This window comes from Boleophthalmus pectinirostris, unplaced genomic scaffold (genome assembly GCF_026225935.1).
Source record: "Boleophthalmus pectinirostris isolate CB_2022bp ecotype Guang Dong unplaced genomic scaffold, ASM2622593v1 HiC_scaffold_6, whole genome shotgun sequence".
Taxonomy (NCBI): domain Eukaryota; kingdom Metazoa; phylum Chordata; class Actinopteri; order Gobiiformes; family Gobiidae; genus Boleophthalmus; species Boleophthalmus pectinirostris.
In genome coordinates, this window is record NW_026571447.1 from 23,749,148 (window position 1) to 23,771,383 (window position 22,236).

Sequence of the window (22,236 nt, forward strand, 5' to 3'; positions counted from 1 at the left end):
GTGAGGAGCTTCCGGCGAGTGATTTTAATTTTAGATGAATTGCTCTTGTCACTTTAGTTTTTAAGCGCAGCGTGATCTCTTAAAATGACTTGTGTAGTTAAATTCAATTTTTTGTTTTGTCTGACTTGACCAAAGTGAGTGATAGAAGCTGGGAAATGAGCGAGCCAAAAGATTTTGTTAAAAAAGTGCTTTATTTTCTCTTTGTCTTTTGTTCACCATTGACCAGTGTTGTCATGATACCAATATTTAACAAAATTTTGATACTTTATACCAATTTTGATTAAACAATGATGATAAAGACACTATTTTTATATAACAGAAGACAATTTTCAACACAAACCATTTATTTTTAGTATAATTAATATTGTACTAAACAACTAAATTTGTTTTACTTTCGGATACATGTGTGCTGCATGCTCCTTCCTGTTACAAGCCTTTTTGTTTATCCAGGCCTGGAAGTGTCACAAAGGCTACGACAGCTCATGACCCATTTGGCTGGATTAGTTACATGAAAAACAAAGAGAGTCAAAATCTGTGCACTGCTTGTTCTGGGAATATGATAAGACTTTGCCACATTGTGGAGGCTTGGGACACAGGGACCCAGTGTGTACTCACAAATCAGTGGCAGAACAATGCAGAGCAGTGGGAGTCAGTGCTGGGAATTCCAGTGGAGTGCTTCTTTCTGGTATTTCTTCCACAGAATGACTCGGTGAGTTTGTGTCAACGCTCTACTTGACCACACCGAACAAATACACCACTGTTGGCTGCTGCGTGGAAAACTGCACTGGAGAAAATCAATTATGACTGAATTAGCCTCAAGAAAAACAACATTTCATAAAGGAGACAGCAATGTTAAAGGTCAAAAATATAGTCAAGATTAACAGTAACATAAGATATCAAACATTAGCATTATCAGCAGCAAGTGTAATGTTTGAGCTTTTTGGTCCAAAGCCTGTTGGAGATTGTAATGAAAGAATACATTTAGCACAGAGGAGAAAGCTTATAATGTCAGTTTATGACGAGGAAACATCGTTGCAATGTGGTTAAAAGTTCATAAAAGTGTATTTTACATAATGTTTAGCATCACACTGATCATGAATGCTCACAAAAAGGCAACCACTTATTACAAATGTGCCCTTTTGCCACATTTTAAAGACAATACACACTAATTTTGCATATCTCAAAAATAACATTTGTGTATCTGCCACCTCTACCTTTTTTGTTTATCGATGTTCTATTGGCATTTACCAGTTATTATCATTAACATATAAAACTGAATAATTTACTGTAGATTTAAGATCAGTCAAGAGTGTGAAGTGTGACACATAGTAGGCCTTTCTATTTCCCTGTCACACATGTTAACTCCTTTCCTGCCAAACGTTTGCTCTTTGACTGGAGCTCTACATGCCTCAGGCTCCACTTAAGCTCTGACGCTTCACAGATCCAGTCTTCTGCTGCTTTGAAGAAGACAAGGCTAATAACATCCTCCCATCAGACACACCACGGGGAGGAGGTATGGAGAAGAAGAGATTTTTTATTCATCAAAAATAAATGCTCATATCAAATGCTCATGTGCATGGGGTTGTCAATAAACTGATACCCATGGATACAAATCACTTCTAAAAGCAGTAACTAGATGCTCATTTGAACAAGTATTGATACTGAAGAAATTGCAGAAAGAGACTATTTTTTGTTGATCTATGTATAGTTTTTGGAGAATATTGTTTTTTATCCAAAGTTAGAATAAAACCACATTCAAAGAGTCTCTTGTTTATTGGTGTGTTACCAATATCAGTAGCTGAAAATGTCCTTGATATTGAAAATAAAATTTTGGTATCATGAAAAGACTGCTGTGATAGAAAGCTATTGTCTACAATTATATTTATTTATTATATTTTCTATATGATGAACCAAAGTTATTATACTTGCCATTACAATTCATTTACATAAACTAAGTTATAATTCTCAACAAACCTGTAGCCTTTGCCTTTCTTTGTGGCACAGGAAGTTGCTATTTATTGTTGAGATGACTAAGCCTATCTTTGTGGCCACCTAAATCAAACAAAGCAACATATTTATATTTAAACTTGAGGTTAGGAGCCTGCCTTTGGTCTTTGATGCAGTTTGTTACTTTAGCACTGGTTGTGAAGCTACAAAAAAGCATGACGTTATTTAACAACTTTATTGCATCTTTTTTTGCATACTCTTGTATGTATTGTACGAAACAATACTGGCTTGTGTGCATTGCTTTTTTGTTCATCTGCTTGTTTGGCTAGAGATTGGTGAACCTTAGAGAACCTGCTCTAACATGACTTTGGAGATTAAAAAATATTTAGTGAGCCTGTCTCCTTTTACACATGACCTGCTTTGCATTTATGTTGGACATTACATCCGCATGATGTCTAGGGATAATTTTGTTGCAGTGGTATGAGCCCAGTCAATGATAGTAGAACCTAAAGTATATTTGTTTTAAACTTATAATAACTCATATTTCAATTTTTTCTTTAAAAAAGCTGTGCAAATGATCTCATTTTGATTGAGATCGATTTATTATCAATGGTCATCTGTCAATAAAGCGTATAGTAGGAACTTTTGGAGTTTAGACTTTGAAAGAAGATATATTTTAATATTTTTTGGCTAAATGGCAATGATTAAAAGTTTGCTTCTTCCTTGCTTCTTCTATGCACACTTTCACAGAAGCACATACTTGACCCTGGCTGCTATCACTGATTATATCGCTGTCCGTATTATTCGTGTCACTTTCTCAGATTGAAGTCGACAAAATGACCCCAAATAATTAACTTTTCAACCTCTTGCTGTGAATTTGCAACCTATCACCAAATCATCTAATGGAAAATTGTCCCCTGGCTGAATTTTGTTAGGGTAAATGGACTTCCCCAGAGAGAAGTTTCTAGGCATCAGCTCAGAGCCCTGCTCCCTGTCATTCATCTTCATTATTCTATAGGTCAGGGTCATTGTCACTCAGAGTCTCGGTAATAGAATTGACCAGTGGTTGTCTGTTTTTGTTTTTGTTTTTTGTTTTGTTTTGTTTTTTTCAGTATTTTACCTTTTGAACCCGGTTATGTCCATTAGCTATTGGTCAAACCTGTATTTACGTGAATCATAAAACTGTGGTCTTGCTATAGTGGGAATGGCAAGGCACTGTGCGGTCACTACTACTGCCTTATTGAATTCGGGTTTTGGGGTCACAGACACATCCATTATTGATTGCTGTTAATGACATTTGTAAACCGCTGGTACAAAACCAATGTGGCGTCTATGATAATGGTTAAAACTATAAATCTTTAGTGACAAAAGCCGAGAGGAGATGTATGGGTTTGCTCTATATTTTGCTGTGGAGTCATGATAACGCATTTTGAAGCACTATATATTGCTACAGAGAGATACTGCGATAAATGATAATACTGAAACTATTTTTGCCACTAGCACAGTAACAATAATGCAAGATAATCCCAGTAAATAAATGCTTAGATGGACAGTACCATTTTAAAAACCTGAACTGCAACAAATGAATAGCAGAATGAACGAGTGAAGTTATTTTTTCAAATCTTTTCATATTTTATAGCAAAAATATCACAAAACTACCCACTTTTACAAAGAAACTGTACCTACGAAACATATAGGACCCTAAAATATACTGACTCTGGTATCATTTATTGAACAGTAAGTCGATATAGTAATTATTGTGACAGGTCTATGTGGAGCATGTATTGCATTGTATATGGTGTGCTCTCTGATTCAGTGAGTGACAGTGGCTGGGACAAGCAGCAATTTTGCAGTGAAATGACCAGAGTGACTTTAGGGCAGTGCTGTCATATGTGCTTGCTGCATGGCTGGTTTTCATGTTACTGCGTTTAATGGTGTGGCACAGTTTTTCTATTACAGCCATATGCAAACCCCTAGCTCAGATTTATATCATATCTTTAATAACCTTTTTATTGTCTGCTTGCTATGCAGTTGCACGTATCGCAAATAAAAAGTGCAGCCATTTTCAATTTGACATTTTTTTTTCTACTAAGTAATTTAAGAATACTTGTCTATACTAGGGATGTGCAAAAATAATGAAATATGGGTATTTTGTGATACCAAATTTGGTGATACAGTATTTTTTAGTGTCTTGTTATATGACGACACTATCATTTTGTTGCTTATTTAGTGGAAGGAAACTTGTTTATGCAATACACTTGACATATTCACTGTTTTAATGATTAAAATGGGTGTATTTCACATCAAGTATGCAGGTTGTGGTTTAACAAAGAAATACAGTTGTTAAAATGTATTTGGTTCTTAAAAAACACAATATATCATGTGTAAAATATGTATGTTATGGTGATAATGCCATGTATCCTGTATCATGAGGGACTCGGTGATTCTCAGCCCTAGTCTGTCCATCTAGGTATCCAAAAGTGTGTAAAAACCCGATATAATGCACCACTTCTTTTAAAATGTATACATGTAAAAACCACAACCCATAATATATTTTTGTAAGATATGGTCTTGCAATGTGTCCTATTGTACTCATTGTTTGAGTTTTGCTTTTGCGTGCTGAGGTAAGCTGTATTTTTTTTTTGCTGGTTTCAAGTCCCATAAAGTGGCCGCTGGTGCAGAGGAAATGCCCGCCCCGTATCCACCCTGGTCACTTTGTAGTGGGCTTTGTGAGCAGTCAAGTGCATCTGCTTTTCATCAGGGCTTATCAGGAAATAATTTAGCTGAAAAAATAAAGAAAAGGGTGATACTGATACCATTTACTGGACCTAAGCAGTTTCAATATATTTTAGATATGATTTCTAATGTGACATGGAATACGCATTTACTTAAGCGCAATCATCTGTTTAAAAATCCAGTTTATTTGAGCTGCATCATTTCTTCTTTCATCCTTTAGCTTTGATACATAATTGTTATCCTAAGAATACCTTTTTATTAGAGCCCAGCCAACAATCCCTTGTGATCTTAACCAGAATGACTTCATTTTATCATTGACACTGGCAGTACAAGCAGTGGGCAGTGCCAATACCAGCCCAGACCAAAGCAAACCTCTCCCCCTCCCATCTGTGCTCAGCCTTTGTCTCTGTCATTCCTTTCTTCCCAGTGTGCCTCGTCACCTGGAGCCTATTGGAAAAAGGTTCAATTTGTTGTGGAGAGCAGTTATCTTCGGGGTTGGATGGAAAAAGTACTCATAGTAATGCCACAATCTCTAATATTGTGAGAAACACTGAGAGTATAGAAGTATTGACTCCATAAAAACAATACGTGAATTAGTTTTCCTTAACACACATTAAGACCTGATTTATTATGAAACTTTTTTGTTATTCTGATTTACATACAGGTATTCAAAAATATCCATGAGTTACAGTTATGCTGAACACCGTTCACATATCAATGAACAATTCAAAAAAAGTACTCAAAATGCTCCTATAAACAAGAACATGGCACTTAAAAGAGTAGTCGTGATTAAATTGTGTTGCTTCTAAAACGTTAGTATGCAGAATATTATCTTTTAAAACATATACAGAATACCTCCGTTTGCATCCATAAATAAAATTTATTATAAAATCTATGTAAATTATAGTAAGACAATGGGCACATAAATATTATAAGCCTCACTCACCCATTCTTACTTTTCTTTTCATTCAGTTTGTAAACACATCTCACTTTTTAAACCATCCATGTTTGTTTTTCCCTTCTGTATTGATTTTTTTCATTTCAAAATACTGCCTTCTTGGCATAGCTCTACTCATACGCCTCTACACTATTGTGCTGTTTGGCATGCTGATGAATAAACCAAGCTCTTCGTCTTATCTGTAAGTGAAACGCACACAGGGTTTTAGGACAACCTGCAGTGGGACAATGGCCTTCTGGGATCCCCCTCAATCACCCCTGACAAGAGTAACCAGCTCGTAAAAGCCCAGATCTGTATCCAATATTACAGAGGTCCTGCCAATGTGCGCTGTTATAATCTGTAGCGTTTAAACCTGGCAACCCTTGAATCCCCAGCTAACCCCACATATGTTAGGCTTGGTTTTGGTAAATGGATGTATTTAGTATGGTAGGCAAGCAGCAATACACAACCTAAAATGGAAAATTTGATAATATAATATAATGTGAGTAGGACCCATCTGATCTATGTATAAACATATACATATATATATATATATATAAAAAATTATAAATAAATAATATGGATATATGGATCTATTTTGAGATATAACGTGCACATCTTCAATGATGGATAAAGTCAAAAATTATTGCTAATCTAATTCAAAATTTGCAAATATTTGAATGCTTTTATTGTTTTTAACATACGTGAAAATTGTGGTTGTAATTGCCCATGCACAGTCTTCAAGTTTTGGTTTGGCAACTTAAAAATGAATGTAAAAACGGCACCTTGTTATCAAAAGACTGACTGTTGTGATTGTTGAATGTAATTTTGTAGATTATATTGTTTGCATACTGCTTTGTGAAGATTTTTTTTTTCTTTTACAATACTGTATAACTTATGGTCATAAAGGCTGCAACATCAAGCCGGCATGTCCCCGTGTGATGCCATGAGGAAGAGCATTTTCCTCCTCCATGCCACCACTCAGTCTGCTGCAGCTGTGGTCTGATTACGGCGACCAATCACACGCGTTCAGGAAGTGCCACTGTTGGCCTGCCTTTGTTCCTCTCCACGCTCCTCTCCTCAGCAGTAAAACCCATAATGACAAGCATGGCAGTGATAAAAGGAAATTGATGTCTCTTTTTAATGCTGTCCTCCGCTACTGGCACAATGTGAAAGGGCATCGCTGTGTAAATTAGAGATTCAACACTGTATCCCAAAAATCTACCAGGATTCTGTATTTCATTGTGTTTTGTTCTTTTGAGGTATGGTATCTGCTGCCACTCCACCTCTTAGCTATAAAATGTATATGCAGATAGGAATTGATATTAAAACTAATATAGACTATAGATACTCATTTGAACAAGTATCAATCCTGGGGAAAAAATACATAAATAGGAAGCAACTGGACCTTTGCGGAATGTTTTTTCTTTAGTCTTTATCTTTTATCAGTACTATATCAGACTACATGGTAAAAATAAGATACTACGATTAATTTTGATTGAAAATTACTGTCTATTGTTGAACTGGTACCAAAATCACTACTGAGCACTGAACATTTTCTTGGTATCGAAATGGAGTTTCAAATTTTAGCATTGTGACACACTATTCTTACATAATATTGCATTTTCTTGCTGGACAATTTTGTATATATGTCCCACACTACATTTTTAAGTACAAATTGTGCAGTGATTTTTGCGCACTGGAAGGCTGCAGTCGAGACCTCAGCTGCCATGTCAGCAGCTTGTAGTGGCTGTAGAAAATCAATTTATTGTAGAACAGATTACTACAAGCCTGGCTTCAGATATGCACCTTAAATGTTCTGTCATATGCTTTATACATTTTTACAGTTACCCCTCAAATCTGGAAGACATTTGCAATTGGTTTATATTTATTTTATCTATTTTATATTATTTATCTATTTTATGTTAATATATGAATTAAAGACTGAATGTTATAACAGGGGAAATTAGTTTGTTGATGCAAATTGTGAATGAATGATTTTTTTCTTTGAGCCTAACAATGCTGAGGAGGGCATATGGCATTGTTCCATATTGGTCTATTGAGCTGCTGTCTGGGAACTCTTGCCTCTCTGTTGCACCATCCATAAACAATTCACGTAGACTGGAGAATTACATGTTGTCAGCAGTGAACAATTTATTTGACACATTTCTGTTCTCAAATGCAGGGTAAATTAGCATAACTGAGCTGCAAGAATTTGTTTCATTACATCATTAGAATGTTTATTTTTATAGCCAAACCACAACCTTTTTCACAACAGCCGGAAGTGCCTCAATGTAGGGCAAATGTCACTTGCGTTAATGCTTTTCTATGGCAAAATATCTGTGGTAATGTCTTGTGTACCACCAGCTTCATAAATTTGCCCCATCACCAAATCTTCCATGAAGAATTTATCCACAACTATCAAGGTAAGAAAGATGAAAATGTAAAGACTAACTATGACAAGCAATAGTGAAGTACTCCTGAGCAAAACTAACATTATGGTCAAGAATAAAACATAAGTAATGAGTAATTCGTTAATAAGTAAATTGCAAATTGATTCTACACTTAAAATTAAAAATCGATGATGATCATGATGTCGATATTAGCATAGATGGAGAGATGTGTGTAGTTTGTTCACAGATTACATATCAAGCATTTAAACTGCATAAATGTCTCTATCTATGCTAATATCAACATCATGAAATCGAGTTTTAATTTCGAATGTAGAATCAGTCTGAGTTAACAAGTTATTTATGTTTTATTCATGACCATAATAAAATAGTTAGTTTTGCTCAGGAGTAGTTCACTAATGCTAGTCATTGTTAGCCTTTACATTTTTGTCTTTCTTACCTTGATAGTTGTGGATAAATTCTTCATGGACAGAATATTCCCTTTGTGGACTTTATTGGATGAAGATTTGGTGATGGGTAGGCAGATTTATACATCTGGTGGAAAATGCGCGACACATTTCCACAGATATTTTGCCATAGAAAAGCATAAGTGAAGTTTACCCTACACCATGGCACTTCCGGCTGTTGTGAAAAAGGTCTGTTGGTAGGGCATATTCTAAAGCAGGCATTTGCAAACTGTTTACACAAATTCCTCTTAAAGAAAATATTAAACTTTACACGTTCTGCTAAAATAATTATCAAATTAAATAACCATCAAAGAATAGAAATAAGTGCTTCAGGAAAAATGGCTGTAAACTGCTGATCCCACAACATGTTGATCTGAACAAAGATATGGTCATCTCTGAATTGAATTGGACATAGATGAAATAGCTTCCAAACACTTTGCCTTCATTAGTATGTGGTCTGTGATTGGATTTAAGCTGTGGCTCCTTATCAGCAAAACAGCACTTACAATCTATTAAGTCATTGCTCTTCTCCTGCAGCCTCTCTGTGGTCCACCAACCAATTGATCTCTATGCAGCGCTATATTCTTTTTCCTGTATATCCTGTTCTTAATTCTTGTCTTATTTATAAATATTTGCTCTATACCTAAAAATACCTTCTTTCCATTGGTGTATGCTGACAGCCAGATCATTGTTAGTCTTTTATACTACACACAAGTAGCATCTGTATTTATGCTTCTCAACCCTATAGTACTTATTATTACAATGTTGTCCGTTACTTTGCCATTAAAACCCACAAATAACGGAAAGTAACAAAGCATGTCTGATATGAATAGTTTTAACTTAACTATTTTCAATGAATCTTCTCGAGGGTCAATGCTGGTTTTCATAAAATAACACTGGGTGAGCGGTTCCTTGACGCTTTGAGTGCCTTGAAGGTAGAAAAGCGCTATAGAAAAATATGACTATTTACTATTTACAGTATTGCCATTGCCCAAAATCGATCTGATCTGTATTTTAAATGTCAGTGTCTTCAAACGTAGAATTTCCAAGCCCAATATTCCCACAGCAGTAGCAATATTGTGAGTGATGGGTCCTGTGGAGTGTGAATGCGCCTTGAGATGGTTGAAGAAAGCCTTTTTTTCAGATCGGTATTTCCTCTCCGACTCAGTGGTTACAGATAAAACATTGTCCAGTTGCTTGTGGCAGGGATACAGAGTCAAGTCAACACCACTGTGATTGCTTTGAGGTGAAAAACTCATTGGCATAGGTCCACAGCATTACTTTTATGAGTGACTGAGCGTCCATCAGTTTATACAGTGTGTGCAGCATGGGCCGGCTGTTACCATGGTTACCACTGTCTGTCTCAATGGTTGTTCATGTGGGGAAATAAAATGGGGAAAGAGGGATTGGCAGAAATATAAAAGTTTGGACATTGATTTGTTGAATAAATTGAACACTACTGCATTTTTATTATGCCAGTGCATGCAGACTTTTTAATGTTGAAACTCTTCTTTTTTGTCAAAATGTAGATAACATCTATCTGTAAACTTGGACTACCTCTCACTTTAACCTGTTCTATAAATAAGGAAAGTAAGATAACTAATTCTAATATAATATTTTAATGTACACTTTACATTTTGCGGCCACTCTATCTAATTGTCCCAGTCTCAAGAATATATAAATAGATGATTGTGTTGTTAGCGAATCTGTCTGATGTGAATCCTATGCCAAATCAATACGCAAACGACTGCAAGCTTGGAAGTTAATGCAGCATTTGCTAAGGCGACCCCAGATGGAAAAAAACAAAATGAAAGGCGTTATATTTAATGTCTGATCTGGCAGAGTACTTTCAAACAGATAATATATAGCACTTAACTTTCCTTAACACTTACAAATGTATCACTAATCTCTATCTCTGTATGTCTGTAATTCTGAGACCCCTAGCAGATGTCCAGTTAGTGTTCGGAGCCATGATGTACCCATCATGCCATCTGGTTGTCCCAAACAAGCTGGGGGCAATATGGTGGTCATGTGAAACTCTGGCTCAAAGTAAAGCCCTCGGCCTGAACTCAAAGAGAGAGAGAGAGCGCGGAAGGAGGGAGCGAGGAGAGGGAGGGAGGAAGCAAGAAAGAAACCAAAGTGGAGGGGCGGGGTGATGGATTTGTGGGATGTAATGTCCTCTCCAAAAAGCACAAAGAAAGACAACTCTAGAAAACTCATTAACGTAATTGCAATACAGTCAATGTTGAGTCATAGAAGATAAATCAAAATTTCTGTTGAATGCTACAAAAACAGATAATGAGCTTAATATAATCAAATGAAAAGTATATTGTTAAGTTGTTTAAAGGTCCTATATTACACAAAATGGATTCTTGTGAGCTTTAAGACATGTTAAAAGGTTGTCACGTCCTCAAAAACATGCCTGGAGTTATGTGTTGTTTCATTCACACATGTTTGCGTAATCCGTTTATTATTAGTCTGTCTCCAATCTCAGAATGTTCCGTTCCACTTTGTGATGTGACGTAGTGGTAGTTTTCAGGTTAACAGCTACCTTTTACTCAGCCTAAATAAGCAGGGTTTGTGTGCTAAATGTGTGAATGAAACAAACCATATTTCCAGGTATGTTTTTGATGAGGAAACAACATTAGAATACAGATCGGAAAATGGCGTAGGCTCTTTAATAGGCTCTTTAAATCGTGTGTTACAGTCATACAATTTCTTAACCTGTGAAGCTGCCTGCTACAAAAACCTGAACCATCTCTTTGCTTGTTGCTCTGTAGTGGAGGTTATGCGTGGTCACTCAGCGCTGTCTGTCTGTGTCTATCACATCAAAGCCCTCGCATGCACAGGAGCCTACCCGGGGCTGTCAGAGTCTGCTAGTCCATCTTTTTTATTTATTGAGCCTACACTACATTTATAAATAAAATCAGTTTTAGATGCTGTTTGATCTGACTTCACATGGTTTTGTGCATTTGGGATGCATTAAGTTTCGGCCTTAATATTTTATTCCTTCAGGTAATAATTTTGGTCAGTATATATTTTTTGTAGACCAGATCATCTTGTATACATAGTGTGTGTTTATTTTTTACCTTTTGACTTGTCCTCAGTTTTACTTTGACTGCCTGTTGTACTAAAGATGTTTTGTTGTTGTATTGTGCTATTTAAAATTATTTGATATTCATTCTTTAACTTGCAAAAGTCTAGCAAAATTATAGTAAAAGTAAAAGTTTCTAAGTATGTGCAATCTCTGTTCTACCAGTTCTATCTAGTTTCGAAAAATAACAGTGATATTTCTGACAAGCATTGTCACTGCAGCTCTAATTCTTGGGTATGTCCAAAAATAGCTTTAGCTGTCAGCCTTAAACCACAGGAAGCTCAATATTCTGACAATTAAACCAGCCAATTGACCTTTCTGAATTTGATAGTTTCCTACCTCTGTCTTGGAAGAAAACCTTTTGCAGTGCCATGTGACTCAATCATGCATGCTCTCTAAAAAAAAAAAACTCTCTAAAACTTTGTCATCTTTGTGTTTTTATATTTTGTATTTGAATGTTTATTACATCCATCTTTGTCAATTTAAAAAAAATTTGTGGTTGCATGTCTCATTGTCATATGTCTTTCATGTCGTTGAGTCAACCTGAGTCCTCCGGTCTCCTTTGTTTTCCTTGTTTCTTGGTTCAGACTGGTGTATATTTACAGCACTGTGTACTTATGCTACATGCTCATTATTCTTTCTGATCTCTCACAGGCACTGGCATCTCACAGAGTGTACCTCTTGACGGCTCGTGTTCCCGCTAAGGTAAGCATCACATTTAAACCTATTTGGTCCCAGTTTAAGTACTGTGTCTGTGGCTGACTGAGTTTAAAATATCAGCTATTTTGTAAGCGGAAAATTACATACTTTGTCCAATGCTTTTTATACCCCCAAATGCTGGTCTAATGTGTCACAGATGGGAATTCTTTTGCACATTGCGAGGTATTGAACATCTGTTGTCACATATAGCACCAAAACCACAGTATTTAACATACAGAGTAGTTCTTGGGCACATTTTTTTAAATTTGTACACAAGTACTACATGGAGTACAATGATAGCCTAAACTGCTGTGATTATGGTGACAGTTTTTCAGAATTTAGCTGAAACATTGGGTTCATGTGATCTCACAACATTCTTAACTTAACTGAGGTGGAGGGCAGGTCAGAATGCTCTGGTAAAAGTGTTATTTTCAAAGTGGTTGTCCTAGTTTGTGATTAATGCCTGTTTATTTACTGGTCCTATCCACATGAAACAAAAACTGGCACAAAGTTCAACATGTTTTCTGTCAGGAAATATGAACTAAGGCAGAAATGAGTGCTAAAAGTTACACTGGACTGAAGGATTGAATAAATGTGCTAGTTAACTGTACTGCTTCATTGGCTTTAATCCCCTGTGGCGTTAAACAGAAAAGTGAACGCAACGATCTAAATGAAAAAGTAATTTGCACAAGTGTAGAAGTCCACAATATCTTTTGTCTGTTTCACATTATTAAATTTGGTGCTGTGCCATTCAAACAGCTTCATTTCCAAGTCAATAACAGGCCCCTGGGGAAGTTTTAGGTGATTGATTAGAAGCTTAAAAGTGATTTATGGATTTATTGGAGGCCACAGAGAGTGCTCCACTGGCCCTCTTTCTCCTGTCACCAGTTTTCTATGTACTGAGTATGTTTGTTTAGCTGTGTTCAAGTGTTGTTAAGAAGAATCCCCTTGTGACTACAGTCAGATTAGCATCTGTCCTACCTCAGTGTGGCCTCTGTACTCTGCCAACCTCCTCTCTGCACTACCGTTTTATACTTGCCTTTTTTTGTTCATGGAATATTCCAGTTCTGAAAGATTTGTGAGCACAACCCATGTATCTTTCCCCATAATATTTCCTCTTTTGGCAGATTTACAGAACTCATGGTTTCTCCATTGCCTCAACTGAACCTATTTATATTGGTAGTTCATCTTCGGTCTCATGTTTATTGAAAAGTTCGGTTATGCTTAACCGTCATATTAACAAAAGACTCAATGGTTCTTGTGTCTTTATATAAACAGTATTAATAATCAGTAGTAATTTGTACACTCTTACCCCCTCTTTCTATATCCCTGCCCACTGCTCTGTACTTAAAGCTGTACTTTGTAACTTTTTGGTTGGGGGTTCATTACATGCTTGTTTCCATGGACATGTCATTGCTTTGCCTGGAATATTCCACAGTATGACATTAAACAACTCAATCTTACATTTATTAAATTACAAATGATTTTAAAGCTAAAAAATACCTAGAAAAACAGGCACTCCGACTGTGAGCAGGTGTCACCTCTCCACAGATCTGACCTGTAACTTGGTCTGGTTTGATCTCCGTGAAGATACAAAGGTTTAATACCATACTGTGAAACATTCCAGACAAAGCAAGCAATAATGTCTCTTCTTAAATGCCACATAACTTTTGTTTCAACAATAAAAACACAGAAATTAAAATGTATCAATGCCACACAGGGTCTGTCGTCTCCAATTTTGAACAGGAAGTCAATGGGCTATTTCTGTTATTAAGCTGTTTCAGATCAATATTGCTGTTTTACGATTAACAAAATGGAGATCTGTCTTCTTTATACAGGCTGACTGGACTGTACGTGTGAGCCATTGAACATAAACATGTGTAACTTTTTAAACAAACCAGAGCTGTAAATAGTGTCAATGTTGTAGTTTTAGGGGGAGCTTGTGGATTTTCTATTTGAAGTCTTGGCGTCAATAGCGGTAAACCTGCAAAATGTTTGTTTCTCTGTTCTCAGAAGCATGTGAATTCCCCCTCTAGCCTCTTGCACACATCTCAGTGGGTTTGTTCTTGATGGCTTGGCTCCGTTTGAGAAGCTGCAGGGCCTACAACCTGTCAGTGCAAACCCAAACACACGTTCATTCATCTCTATTGTTTTGTTTTAGTTTCAAGGATAGGGGATATATCTTTCAGTCCAGCAAAGTTTGGTCTCTTCGTTTGAAAGAATAAAGTGTTTATATCTAAAAGTGGGTCAAACTTGTGAATCATGCAAGGTCCTGGTTGCATTTCTCTCCTCCCAGTGTGAGTCTCAATGCTCAGCTTTATCAGCTCACTTATCGCCGCGGCTCTTTCCACTTAAACTACCATTTACTCACTATTCAAGCCTTATGTCCTGAATGACCCTGTGCTAGGAATTGACAATTTTCTTTACAAGAATGCTATGCCATTGGTATTACAAATATGGCGTAAACCATGCAGTGCAAAAATATGTAGTCTGTGAGTGGTAAGGAAATACAAATAATTACTGTACATCCTACAAATTTTAAATGACTTAAGCCTCTTTTCTAAACCATATGTACACAACACTCAGATGTTTAGGCCAGATTCCCATCCTACAAAGTGCCAAGTACATACAGCTGTGTCCGAAAAGTACACAGCAAGAAAATGGATCAGACCAAAGCAGGAATTGAATTGCCACCGTTTTATTTTTGTTAATCATTATATCTATGTCATTAATAAGAGCTTGACGGAAAAAAAAACTGAATTGTAAAATGATAATCTATGCTGCATTATTTTCCCACTCATCCCTTCTATTCATCAGTGTCTGTCATACTCTGAGTGACAGGCTGATTTAACCAATCATAGTGACGTATGAACTCCCTGAAGACACAAACACATCTACTTACCTAAACCAGGCATAAATCTGATTTGTAATGCAAATTAAATTGTGAGCTTAAATAAATAAACATGAATGCAGATGCAGAATGAGATCAAAACAAGCAAAGACTAACTGCAAATATAAGACACAGACACTCCAGTGTTCAAAATGCAATTCAATAATGAATGAAATCTTAGACTCTGCAGTCAAAGCTCTGCTCACAGACAAAGACCAAATGAGTGAGGGCAGTGACTACTACACACAAGTGCATAGACAGCCTGCTCTGAAGTCTGAGGCAGTCTGGAAGAACACAGCTCCACCTGCACCAGTCTGGCCCTGCTCCCTGGCCTGCCCCGAGGCTCTGTCTGAGGGAGCGCAGTGAGACAGAGGGTATATGTACAGTACAGCAGAGCGAGGGAGAGCATGCAATCTTTCCTCCTGTGTGAAAGGCTCTCCTCTCCTTTTTAGGTATGGAAAAGAAAGCAGCTGCTTTGTCCCAGAGCTCTTTGTCTTGAAATATCCACTCGATACAGAATTAGAAAGTGTGGTGCTGGCATTTTTCTGCTTGTGGTATACAGCACTATTATTAATTAAGCTATACAAAGTCAAAATAATGGATCAATACAAAGGAGGAGTATTACTGTGGTATGGAGTACTGGAATACTGATATCTGATCTTTTTCTTGCTGCTGTGGTCAATAACCAATATGATATCTATGTATATAGCAAGGCCCACAAATTCGTTTGATTATAATTGCAGATTTCATTGAAAATACATTTTTTGAGATATAAATTAATCTACATATACACAGACACATATTCACCCAATTTCTTTTCTAGATACATTTGAACTCACTACCCTAATGGAAAGAATAAACTGCGAAAGAATCATGGACATAGAGGGACTGAGGCAGCACACTGCAAAATATCACTGCCAGATATCAGCTACATTTTCAGAATCAGCTCGATATCTGGAAAGACTCTTCAAAGTACCCTTTGCCGATATATCGACCATCCTTGGTATCGCATGTGCTTATAGTATAATGTACTTCTGTTTGGCTTTACATGACATAGTGGATGAATCAGCAGAAGCCCAGACAGACCTTAGAAAAGGAAACAACTCTATTCTGTCCAATTATGAATAACAGACATTCCTGTCTGTGTTAGTCATTGTATGAGACCACTGACTTGAAAAGCTTTAGTCATATAAAGCAAACCATAATATTCGCTTTATTTCTTTCAGGTGGAGCACTCCTTTAACTATCTGGAGATTCTGGGGATTGTGTGTAATAAACCTACACAGGTACAAAACAACAGGCAACACTGAAATCATAACACGTTTTTCTGTTGATACAGCATGATTGGTAGCTGGTGTTTTACAAGCAAGATAACATTAGCTACAATACAGAAAAAAGCTTACAAAATATGCAAAATGATATCAGTATGATTAAAAAAAATGTGATTAGTTTATTACACATCAGTTTTTATTGTATCTGTACTATACTACACTATTTATCATCTCAGTATTTTTTGTTCTGATGGGTAGTTCTAATGCATATATTTAAATCCTAATTGTTGCAACATTAAACTTTCCTCTTTGTGGAGCAGATAAAGGTTCTCTAATCTCTTAACTATATGATCACATTTTCTTACAGTATAATAGATTTACACAGTTGTTTTATTAGGATTTCAATGGATAATAAAGACAGAAACAGACAAACTTGTAGTGATTAAATATCCCTTAATATTAAGCTCCAGTGTATTTTTGTATTGCACCGTAGCGTCCTGTCATTGACCATGATGTACCTTTTAAATATGATAATCCTCTGCTAACCACACTGTTCCTGCAGCTGAACCTCTTCACCACTTTTCACTACATGTCAGCCTATTACTTACTGTGTAGGATAGCCCTTTATCCTTAATAAACAGCAGCTGGGATTATGATAATTTTGGCCTATGGAGAAAACATATGTTACATCAGTATTTGCATAAGTAGCCTTTCATTGGCAAATGTCATTAAATTCTTACAATTTTTCAGATAACGATACAGGATATATATAATCAGGGTTTACCATTGCAGTACTGCTTTGACATTTAAAGAAGTTATGCAGTGTTTGAAGTAGTACTCAAGCAGTACCAGACTAGTACTGTGAGATATCATATGTTCAAGTACTAAAACTTTATTTGTATTGCAGCTGTCAATAGAGTATGAGCGTGGATCCTTTTCGCTGAAGCTCCTTTCAACAGAAGAGGTCAATGAAGTTGTGGCACACATTGGAAACTGTATGCAGAGGATATGTCCAGGTTTACCACCACCGTGAGTTCAAACCTCAAAATAGTTCAAAATTGTGTTAGCAACTTAAAGCTACCATCTGTAAATTTATTTCACCTGTTCCCTTCACTTGTCTTTAGTTTAAGCTCACCTGTGATCTTTGGTCTTCTGTCAGGCCCAAGCTGGCACACTATCAGACAGCAGTAACTCAGATAGCTTCTAGGGCTTTGTTAGAAAAGTACAGTGGTTTTCAAGTCAATTACCAGCCTCAACTCCAAACAAAGGCGTCCAGATTAAAACTTTTTTCACTGTTTTAGTATTGACAATAACAATAAAAAACGCGGTAGTCTTAACACAATGAGGGAGCATACATTAAGAATCAATTTGTAATAATGTATGCAGTCTTTTGTTTTAAATTTTTCTTTTACAGAAAAGTCATGAAGAAGCTGAGTATGGAGCCTCCGGACAGGCTGACCTCTTTACAAACACAGTGGGAAAACCACAAGCCTGCAGAACCTGGGCCCTGTGGTAGGAACAAACTACGTCACTATGATTTACACAACTGCTTACAGGAGATTTACTTTTTCAATGCCAAATTTCGTTCTGACATATGCTATCTTCCATAAATCTTTCATGGAGATTTTCTGCAGTAATCCTAGCCTTAATAAATATTGCTGCTTTTATGCAGGTGGCTTCTCTCAGATGTACCGATGTGTTTGTGACTGGCTTGGATTGCCTTACAGAGAAGAGGTGCAATGGGTCAGTGTTGTGTACATTATTATTATGCAGTATTATTATGTTTATTGGTATTGTATTGTAGTAGCTAATACAGTTTTTTGTTTCATGCAGGATGTAGACACCATCTATTTAACACAAGATTCTAGAGAACTCAACCTACAAGATTTCAACCATCTGGAAAACCGGTAAACTCCTACTTGTTCAAATCTGGATTTCAGATTTTTTTTTTCAGATTCTGGTCCAACAGTGTATATTTAGAGTTAAAAGGTTGTTTTGCTAAATTGAACTGAATTTTGTGCTTTTCCTCAGAGATCTGGTGGCTATAATCGCAGTGTTGGAGTTTAACCAGTGGTTTACCAAGCTATCCACCAAGGACTGTAAACTGGTCAGTCTGGTCATACAATCATTACACCGACATAATAGTGAATATTGAGTTTACATAGTAAGTGGTAGCAATTACCAGAATCACCTGTTAAGATAAACCTCCCTTTGCCCTTGCTAGTTAGGTAGACTATAATATAAGGCTAACTGTTCCACTCTCATCACAACTTATTGCTTGTAACTGTATATGCAAATGGCCTCCTCCTCTCCCTCCTTTGTGTCCATGCTGTGTGTCGATGGAGGATCAGTGCTGTGTTCTTGTGTGATAAGATTGTTAATCCGCCGCAAACAAAGAGGCACAGTGTCTCAGGCTGGTGCCCCCTGCAGATCTCCATTCCCCACTCTGTCTCAAGGCTTTGCCCAGTCGCACCAATTACCACACCAGACTTCACTGGTGCAAACAATTACCCAGCATTTTGGGCATTAGAATGGACATTTGCATATCAAATTATCAATCTTACAAAAAAGTGGTTTTAAAGAAATATTGAGTAGCCTGTGACATATGTAGTAAAACAAAACTGAATAGGTTGCAAGGGTGGATTAAAAAAAAAGTGTAATCCTCCAAACAAGTAGTCTCAATTTTTGTGTTTAATTTTACAGTCCATTAACCTTTTGTACTTTCACTATGGCATTTGGAGATCACATTTCAGATAGACTGCAAAGATATCGTCTGATTATCATTTTTGGAATAATAAAACAAATCACATTAGACACGACATAATCCTAGCTGGCCTTTGCAAACTGTCAATGTGCTAATGAGACTGCATAGATTTGTTATTGATCTTGTGCAAGTCGAAATAATAACAGCAAGAAGGCAGTGAACTAAAATAGTAAAACAGGTCTGTGGACAAAGCTGCCTTTATGTCAAAACAAGTCTGAAAGTGTCTGGAAAGATTTGATTTTAGGAGGAAAGCTGAAAAAAGAAGATAGTTTGACATTTTCCGGGTTTGGAAAAGAGTCTTGACTTTTCCACCACCAGATGTAAGCCGCCTGATGTTCCAGCCAAACCTATTGACTCACACAGTTCAACGGAAGGCCAGCAGTCACATAAGCTTTCATGTTAATACTAACATTTGGGTTTATGTTTAAAATGTCCATATGATTACTCTATTGACTATTGCAATTACTAAATGTATATTGTTTGGGTGAAAAATGTGTATCAGAAAACACAGGACAGTACTAAGCCTGGCCTAAAATGAACATTGGAGACCCCTTATACAACTTTCACTATAACAATACATTTGTGAATCCATACTTTATAATACAGACAAGTTAACTGCGGTCACTCCGGGCAAAGATTACAGTATAAGCTTCTCAATTTAGAGATAAGAAGTGTCTCTGGGCGATGATGAAGAGGATAATAAAAAGCGCACCCACATCTCAAGAGCCTTCATCATTATTCTGCCCATCTCCAGATCAATCAGCCTGTTTGTGTGGCTGTAATCACGATGCAGGGGAAGAAATGACAGAGGAGGAGCAGATGAGCAGTGGACAGCAGTGATGAGAGGACTTCCTGATTGCTCTTTATTCACAGTGAAAGAAGCTAACAGTGTCTTTTAGCTCAACGTCAGGCTCATAAAAGCACAGCAGGAGTGTATTTAAGAACAGCCAAATCATCCACATGGAGCCAGTCAGTGTCTCGTTCTCTAAACTACAGTGCCATGCAAGAGATGTGGTATAGTTGTGTGAGTTTTTTAGTCAAATGTTTCAACTATCAAAACATTTTTATTTTCATTTTCTAGTACATACAAATTACTTTTCCTATTGCAATTTTGTTAATGTTATTTTCTTATTTTAGCATGATACTTTATTGTTCCCCAAGGTAGCATTACTGTTTTATTGAGAAGATTTGAGCACAGGCTCTCTTACAGGGTGGCAAGAGTAATCCCAGTGGTATGGAAATTAAAATCTGAATCATCGCAATTAGAACATGTTGAATTATTTATGAAAAATAATATCCTCTGTAGCCTCCGTGGGGTCTTGTTATAAAACCTGACAACTTTGTAGTTTAAAATCGCACTTGCAGTATGTGTCAGAAAATATGATAGAGCTAAACGTTTCTATAAATATATCTAACCTTCATATTTACTTGAGTATTCCATGTATATTTTAGTATATACCCCTGTATCAAACATGGATTATTATGAAAGTGAAGTGCACTTTATCAGAATTTAAAGCTCATTGAGTCTTACCTTTATCATTATAATATAAAAGCAGTGCATTCACAGTCTGAATAACTTCTGTGCATTGTTTCTCCATTTCATCCCTGACTAACCCTAAAACTCCCCACTTGACATGATCAGTCCCAGCTCACTGCCCCACAAACATATTCCCTTTCTGTAAACACACAAACAACACTCTCTCTGTCTACTCTCCATTATGCCCTCCTCCCCTCCCTCTCTCTCCCCCTCTCTCTCCCTCCCCTCTCTCTCTCTCACTCCTTTCTCCTGGAGATAACAGTGAAGGACAATGTGGCCTGTCTTTTGTTGCACTGTCACTGCTGGTTGGTTAGTGAAAGGTTCCCCTATAGCGGAAATGCCAAATGCCTGAAATAACATCACTACAGAAGTCCAGCAGAGTTCAGTTGCCTGTTATAAAAGATATGACTGCAAAGTTGTAATATCTCTTCTGAACATAATTTTACCTTATCATGTGGTAATGTTATGTAACACAGGAGAGGCTATACAATAGGCTATGTCATCCTTAGTAAGCCTAATACAAAACAGTGTGAGGACTAAACTGGTGGGGACTTGCAAGCCGTGACTAGGACTCGAGTCAGACTTCAGTCACTGTTTTGACACTTGACTTGATAAAATGGACTAAGTAAAACTTGGGCCTTGACTTGAACTTGAAGGTCAATAAACTTGGGATGTGACTCGATCTTGAACCATGTGACTTGAGATGTCTTGATGCTTCTTCTCAAAATATGTTTTAGGAAATACTTTTCTCTTTACAGTGCATGCTGTGCTTAATTTAGCACAACTGGAGCATGTCCTTTCCACTTCTCTATTTGTTACATGTAACAATAACTGAAGTACTGTGGCATTGTAGTATAAAATGTCACAGTATTGCAGTACAATACAGTAAAGTACAGAGGGAACTACAGTCAGTTCAGATTACATTATAAAATAACTGCTATTAAAATATTCATCCCACCTCTGTGACTTAAATCAGACTTAAATTTAACCTCATTTTAATAATCCAGGTTAATTTTTTAAATTTTAATTTAGATTTGAACACCTTTTATTAGACTGAACTTGCTGCAGCAGAAACTTTTTATCCTAATGATATTTTATACTAAATGATACTTTTAAGTAGCTTATGTAACTTTTCTGTTGAAGTCTCCATGGAATATATAATAGCTATTTAGCAATAATCTGATGCAGATCTCTGTTTTTATACATTGTCCCTTCAAATAAAGACTAAACTGAACTTATTGCTTTGTCTGGAATGTTCCACACCACAGCATTAACCTTTTCTGTCTCCATGGAAACAAATATGTGGCACCACCAAGACAATTTACAGAGAGGCAGGTGGCACTCCGTGGCACATAAAAGTTATATAGTGTGCCTTTAAGATATACATCCATATTGCACTCTCACTGTGGGAAACAGTGAACTAGGTCAGTGAACATCTAGGTAGGGCGTCATCAAAACCGTTGAATATTTAATTTTGCCCAAAAGTGACTGAGCTGCTTTTACT

The 22,236-nt window shown here is 36.7% G+C and overlaps 1 protein-coding gene across 1 annotated transcript in view; it reads left to right on the forward strand.

Moving 5' to 3' along the window:
* LOC110171554 (F-actin-uncapping protein LRRC16A) overlaps positions 1 to 22,236 on the forward strand; it is a 43,358-nt gene that overhangs the window by 4,093 nt on the left and 17,029 nt on the right. Inside the window, exons 3-9 of the mRNA XM_055163874.1 lie at positions 12,226 to 12,276; positions 16,387 to 16,446; positions 17,339 to 17,460; positions 17,846 to 17,943; positions 18,104 to 18,174; positions 18,265 to 18,338; positions 18,463 to 18,538. Coding sequence (XP_055019849.1) covers positions 12,226 to 12,276; positions 16,387 to 16,446; positions 17,339 to 17,460; positions 17,846 to 17,943; positions 18,104 to 18,174; positions 18,265 to 18,338; positions 18,463 to 18,538 — 552 coding nt within the window. The remainder of the gene's footprint in view (positions 1 to 12,225; positions 12,277 to 16,386; positions 16,447 to 17,338; positions 17,461 to 17,845; positions 17,944 to 18,103; positions 18,175 to 18,264; positions 18,339 to 18,462; positions 18,539 to 22,236) is intronic.